This window comes from Cricetulus griseus, chromosome 3 (assembly GCF_003668045.3).
Source record: "Cricetulus griseus strain 17A/GY chromosome 3, alternate assembly CriGri-PICRH-1.0, whole genome shotgun sequence".
Lineage (NCBI taxonomy): Eukaryota > Metazoa > Chordata > Mammalia > Rodentia > Cricetidae > Cricetulus > Cricetulus griseus.
The window spans coordinates 69,676,255-69,683,505 of NC_048596.1; the positions used below are offsets into that span (position 1 = coordinate 69,676,255).

At 43.9% G+C, this 7,251-nt stretch overlaps 1 protein-coding gene and 1 pseudogene across 1 annotated transcript in view; both read right to left on the reverse strand.

Annotated features, from left to right (window-relative positions):
- The window catches only part of LOC100766665 (putative DMBT1-like protein), a 124,742-nt gene extending 120,679 nt beyond the window's left edge, over positions 1 to 4,063 (reverse strand). The window contains exon 1 of the mRNA XM_035441609.1: positions 4,000 to 4,063. Within this exon, the coding sequence (XP_035297500.1) occupies positions 4,000 to 4,063 (64 nt within the window). The remainder of the gene's footprint in view (positions 1 to 3,999) is intronic.
- Positions 3,138 to 3,236, reverse strand: LOC113831711 (annotated as a pseudogene).
- Positions 4,064 to 7,251: the final 3,188 nt, after the last annotated feature.

Consider the following 7,251-nt stretch of genomic DNA (forward strand, 5'->3'; position numbering starts at 1 on the left):
TGCCCTAACTTCTTTCAATGATGAACTGTGATTTTGAACTCTAAGGTGAAATAAACCCTTTCCTCCCCAAGCTGCTTTTGGTCATGGTGTTTATCACAACAGCAGAACCCTAACTAAGAGAGTATTGTGAATGTATGTGTGAGTGTTTGGTAGGTGTTAGTATTCATATCCCATGTCTTAATTGCATTGAGCAGACAGTGTGACATTTGCTTAGCACTTGGCCAGAGGTGCATAGGACAGCAGGTAGGCATCCTTCAGCAGCATAGCTGGAAGGAGAGTCAGTTGACCACAGTGGCTTTGTAGAGACTGTTTTCCTATTTAAGTTGGAGAGTGCTATAAGTGGAAGCTTCCAGAAAAATAAGGACACTCATGTTGGAGAGTCTACAAGGCTGGCTAGACTTCATGACTGTGAATTGGAAGGTTACTGGTCAAGAATCAAAACCATCCTGAGCCATTTTTAATCCCCTCAACAGCTGTTTATCACCCACCTTCTGCATTTGCCCCAACATCCTTATTTAATATTAGATAACCCCTGAAATATATTCTTAGCAGACCATTAGCTTCCACCATCTCAAAAGCTAGGAATGCCATCAGACAGCACCTGAGTCCTACCTAAAGCAGAGATCGATCCACTGTGTTAGAACTGGCCTACACTCTATCTCCACCAGCAGCTTTCTAAGGTGGCCACCAAGTTGACCTTGGCACTTTTCATGTGAATTTGTCCCAGTAACACCCAAGGCTCCAGTGATCTGCAAGTTCCACAAATCCCTTCTATCAGTACATGACCTTCGGGGAGCTGGACTATGCCCCCGGGGTTTGTTCTTGGAAGGTCTCAGAGGCCCCATTGTCTGTGAGGCACTTGTGCAATCATTAAGAGCCTGGCAAAGCCTGTTTTACCATATCATGTCACTAATCCTTGGTTCCTGGAAGCTCAAGACACCCCCACCTGAAAACTGTAGAAAGACTTACACATTTCAGAGGAGAGGTGCAGCAAGAGTGTGGGTAGGGACAGAAAGGTTGCAAAGGGTACAAAGATAAGGAGGCACCAGGGACTGGAGGAAAAATCAGACCTGTTGATAACAGAGACTTGCAAGTAGTAGCTACGAGATCTACTGAGCAGCTCAAATACCCTTAGATTTGCAGAGCTTGGGTGAAAAAAAATATAATACATAATCCTCTTATCTTTGTTTTGGGAAAAGCTTGTGGGCAGAGGGGACTCCGGGTATGATGCTCTTGCTTGTTGCTTTTCTACTCATTTCCTCAGAGTCTTTAAGTGGGCGCTCTGTGGTGTTGGGAGCTGTGCTGCAGCGTAAGGTCACAGACCAGCATGCTCTGCTAAATAAGGCAGATAGTTCTAGCACTTAGTAGGACGTTAGCAAACTTCAAAGAGGACAGAAGCATGTCAGAGAGGAGAGCTGAGTGCTGTGACTGGCTTACTCAAGTGCTCCTTCAGAAGTAATCAAAGCCCTCACTGGGACTCTTTTCTTATTGAGACTTGAGTTTGGAGTGTGATGAAAGGTGGGGATCTGGGAAAGTTAGGACCAGGACCCAGGTTGATTCTTGTGTAGGGGCCACCCTATTGTTCCTAGTGTTTTATAAGTGGGCTCCGTGAACACATTCTTAAGAGAACCACTGAATTCAGGGGCCACTCCACCCTCCCCAGCTCGTAGAAATTGTTACTCTTGTCCCAGACTGAGAATTATCTTTCCATTTCCCACTCCCATAGCCATGCTAAATCCTTTCTGCACTCTGGTTCCAAACAGGCCTGGTCATGCCCCAGAAGTATTTCCCAAAAGCAGTCCCCACTGTGGCTAGGGGCAGATCCTCCTGGATTGGGCCAGGAGTCATTTTCACCCATGCTTAGGTTGACATCCCCAGAGCCAACACTGTCGCTTTGAATACAATCAACCTCAGCATCATCTTTGCCACAGTGGAGCTAAAATGATTAGATAGGACCTTAATTCTCCCAGAACATCCCAAAAGTTCTTACCTGCCAGGAAACCCCATCAGTTCCCACCACTATTGGCATAGTTCACAGATTCTCTGGTGTTGACCGTGAACAACACAGCTTGTTATTCGTGGAGAAAAAAAAATGTTCCTTTTCTGCTATATCTTGTAAGCTGAATCTATTACTTGAAAATTACTAGTGAGGGGCTTGTAGGTAACTCGGAAGTTAAGAGCATTTATTACTCTTGCCAAAGACCTGAGTTCTGTTCCCAGCACATGCACTGGGCTGCTCACAACACCCTGTAACTCCAGCTCCAGGGCCCTTCTCTTCTAGCTTCTGTGGGCACTGTACTCAGCTGCACACACCCGAAAAGACAAATACGAAAGAAAAAAAGAAAGAAAGAAGAGGAGGAAGGAAGGAAGGAAGGAAGGAAGGAAGGAAGGAAGGGCTACTGCAATACTGCATAGTGAATGGGGGGAAACACTGGATTTCCTGGGAGATCTTGAAGAATGGAGTTGTTAAAGCCTGCATCTGAGATTTGATAACTTTATTTCTTCATTTGAGATGTGCAGTATGTAATCCACAGTATCTATAACAGCAGTTAGATTGATTGAACACGTCCTGTGTCTGAGAGACCCTTCCAAGACTTTTCCTAATATCATTTCACTAAATCTACCTGACAGCCTCAGACATCATATGCTTTTGTAGGAGAGGCCACAGAGACATGGGGATTCAAAACTTGTTCCAAGTTCCTAGGGCTAGATAGTGCTCATTAGGGCTTGAAAGCTCTAGAGCAATGGCTCTCAACCTTCCTAATGCTTCGACCCTAATACAGTTCCTTGTGTTGTGGTGACCCCCAACCATAAAATTATTCCATTGCGCCTTCATAATCATAATTTTCTACTTGTATGAATCATAATATAAATATCTGTGTTTTCCAGTGGCCTTAGGTGACTTCTGTGAAAGGGTCATGGCCCACAGGTTGAGTCTGCTGCTCTAGATCTTTGCGTCTCTAGTCTGCATTCCCAGGCACAAATACTATAGGACATGTAGACTAAAAATGAGGTACAGAGCATCCAAGAAATCATTAAATTCTTCCTTATGCCTTAGTACAATTTATATGTTTTTAATAGTGGGGATATTACATAATCATATACATATATTTATCTACAATCAAGTTGTATGTTTTGGGGGATATTCCCAAATATTCATTTGATTACTTTCTCATTTATTAAACTGATAAGAACAGATACTACACTTGATCTTAGCCAAAAGGCCAAGAAGCAATTACTTTCTCATTTATACTCAAGTGAAAGAACTAAACAATAAAAGACGTGAATATTTTCCCCCAAAGCCACTGAACAGTGACAAAAATGATCAAGATTATGTAACTGTTTCAAGTTAGTTTAGTCTCAAATGAAATTAGAAGTTCCTTAAGCAGACTAGTAGAGAATACACATTAAAACCAAGACTATCAAAGTGATCGATCTGATTTTCATAAAGTATGCATTTTTCAGAAAAGGAATCTTTGTAAGTCAACTCCAGATAATTTTATGTAATATCAAATAGTTCAAGCCCGGATGATTTACTGCCATTTTCCAGATCCATTCAACACTAGAAAAGAAATGCCAACTATAATTCAATATTCTTAGTGAGTGCTAACCACCAAATTAAAGGCACATGAAACAAAGAACACTTCAAAGTCCCTCACTGGCTCATCTTAACCAATAGCCCTTCTCTATTTCCCTCCAGAATCCTACAAACAGAGCCACAGTCTATGAACTCAGAAAACTGACTGATGGCTTTGTTCACAGAAAACAAATCTTCCATAAAGTATTTGACTCCACTTCCATAAAACGGATCAAAGTGACATGCCACCGACCACAATGGCATCCCATCAGTGGTCAGATTATATTAAACAAAGTAATCACTCCCTTGCTTCTTTTTAAGCTGGTGCATCAGAGGGCAAGGGACAAATAACCACACTTTCTCTTTCCAGTTTTTCACAAGGCATTAGCTGTGTAAAGAGCCCTGGGGCATTGGCTGTGTACCTGTTTCAGGGAGAATCACACCATGGAAGAGCAGCAGCCAAAGTAGGCGGGCATGGCAACCCATGTTGGGAGGGCTTCCAACTACTGGCTAGCCTCGAGTTCCAGCTTTATATTCTCTCCACACTACCTGCTGGGAGTGGCCTGGCAACTTGATGCACTTCTTCAGCTTGAATTGGCAGGTGTCCAGACCAGTGCATGGCAATACATTTGCTTTGGTGTCTTGCGTGTTAGCTCTGGGGAGCAAGAGTGATTTGACCTATTAGATACATTTCATTAGAGCAGTGCTATATAGTGTGCTGGGGCCTGGCCTGGCAGATAGAAGCCTCTAGGCCCTCAGGAATGAGAAGCTAGGAGGAGCCTAGAACCTCCCTAGGATATCATTTCTTGGACCATTGGCTGATCCCAATGCAAGAGGTCTGAAGATTCCTATTTATCACTCAGCACCCACATCCTACCTCTCTCTTTTTCTTGAAATGTCCCATTTGTCTACAGCTACCTACACTTGCTCCATCTTCTAACTCCCGTAGCACTCACTAAGTGTGTGCACTTAACAACACTCAATAATTCTGCCTTGGTTATTATTGCTTGCATTCCAGTCTGAGTTCCTCCACTGGCCTATTCTAGTTTGCTTTCTATTATTGTGATAAACTCCATGACCCAAAGTAACTGGGGGTGGACAGGGTTTGTTTAATCTCACAGCTTATATCATTGGGGGACGTCAGGACAGGAACTCAAGCAGGGCAGGAAATGAAGCAGAAGCCATAAAGAAACGACATGTGCTGGCTTTGCTCTCTTTTAGTTTTTAAATTTTTATTTTTTGTGTAATGTTTGCTTGCTTATATGTATATATACCACGTGTATGCCTGGTGCCAGCAGATGCCAGATGAGGGTGCTGGCTTGCCTGGAACTGGAGTTACAGATGGCTGTAAGATGAGAATCAAACTTTGTCCATGCCCCAGCCTATGTCATATGTATGTCAAAAATGGCTGTTTTCTTATACAACTAAAGAACACCTGGCTATGAATAGCACCACCCAGAGTGAGCTGGGCCCTCCCACATCAATCGTTAATCAAAAAAAAATGCCCCCACAGGTTGGCCTACAGGCCAATCCTACGGGTATTTTTTTCAGTGAAGGTTCCCTCTTCCCAGATGACTGTAGCTTGTGTCAAGTTGACAAAAACTAAACTATCATAGGCCAATAAGCTTTCCAAGGCAGGAATTGTCTTCAGATTATTGTGGTCTTATTTATGACATGCTTGGCACAATGCCTTCTACATAAATATCTGTTGGATTTTAATTACTGTTTCTTTCGTGGGTAATTTCTCTCTACCTGAATCAGTAATGAGTCCTCTGTCCCAGGTGCGAGCCTTCTGACTCAAACCACACCCTCTAGAGCCTGTCTAACTTACACCCCTGTGTTTGAAACAGGGGTAAAGGACTAGAATGTTCTGTGGACTTGGGTCATGCATCATGAAAAGGAATTGCAAGAAAACATTTTCCCAATCTGAAAACTCCTGTCTCACTTTTGAGGCTCCCTGCCAGTTGGGTGACTCAAATGTGTTGGTCACCATGTCCAATTGGAATAGCTTCTGAGCCTTCAAGGTGTGTGCTCTGAAAAAACAGACCAACTCCACACCTGGTGAGGATGACAAAAACAGGACCATGTGCAAGAAGGAGAGAGCCTGAGATTTGGATTTTTAAAGGTTAGATCTCAGGCTCAGGATTTAATTTAGTGGCAGAGTACTGGCCTGGCATGCAGGAGGCTCCGGAGTCTATCTCTTCATTGTAAAATAGATAAATAAATTAAAAAAAAATCCTTCAGCCTTGTGCCTGACACTGTGATTTGGTCCAAATCAGCTTAGATTCCTAGATCCTTGGTCTCCTCATCTTAAATAGTGGCTCACAGCTGGAAAGACAAAACTGATGGAATATAAAAGATGAGCACATGATGCGAACAAGACATCTACTGTCTCTCTTCTTGTGCTGTTTTTGATTAAGTTGTTACTGTGTAGCCCAGGCTAGCCTCAAAATCTTGGCAATCCTCCTGCCTCTGACTCCTGAGTCCTGGGTTAGTAGACATAAACCACTACTTCCAGCCATATTATTCATAGAAATCCTAGAGATTTTAAATTTTTCTCATAGTTCTCAATGCTATTAAGTCATTGAATAAATTCAAATTTGACTGAGTAGAAAAAGGTGTGAAGTAGGGACGGGTGTTTAGTCAGACATGACTGTGGTTAATATAGTCACAGGCCCACAAAGTCTCTGGGCTTTTCCCGTGACAACCTGTCTCCATTCTAGAGGCAGTCTACAGAATCACACAACTTGACTAAGAAGGCACATTCTTGCCAAGTATGGCCCTGATGAATCCAAGATCACCTCTTCCTTCTTTCTAAGTGTCAAGAAGCATCAGACCAGCTGTGGACCTGGATTTGGGCTTCTGTTCACACTGCCATCCATGTGATACAATTTAGTCATGTACTGTCTTCTGACATTATCAGCCATCTACATCTATGCTTGGTGAGATGTCCATGTCCCTCTGCAGTCATAGGTGGGAGGATGCTTGCTGTTGTCTTCAGCATCCTATTCTTGACTTTCACACCATGTCAGACTCAGCCTTACAACCCATCCCCAAGTGCAATCCCTCTGCCTCCTCTGGTGCAGACTTTCTAGGGAACTGAACCCCTCAGAGGCGGCCCTGACCCTCTGTCTCTTTTCTCTTACTTTCAGCTTGCAGGATAACAGAGTACTCTGGCAAGGGTGGCATCTCTCAGTTCAGCTCCCCAACTTATCTGTGTATTGTGGTGTTGATGTCCATGGGCATCAGAAACCTGCCAGTATCAATCATTCCATTCCTACCTACTGGATAATAGGAAACATGTGACATTTCTTCCATGTGTTTCCTACCCTACATTCTCAACACTAAGTAATTCTAGTACCATTGATCTCGGAAGTGACAGAGGGCAAAACAAGGGAGCCAGGGCATCACATCAGAGGCCTGAGATGCAGACTCTACCATCTGTACCGTTTCAGCCATCAGCATTTCTGGCTCCATACAGGGTGGTGACAGAGACCTCACTGAGTCTGTGTAAATCATGGAAAACAGGGAAGGTGGGGTGGGGATGAAAGACCCGCTCGGAATGCTTCTGCATGCCCCCTGCCCCTCTGTCTTCCCCGCCTGTGCCGGTGCTGGGTGTTCTCTCTGGAGCAGGCGGGAGGAGCAGTTGACCCAGGGCAGCGCGGCGGGGACTG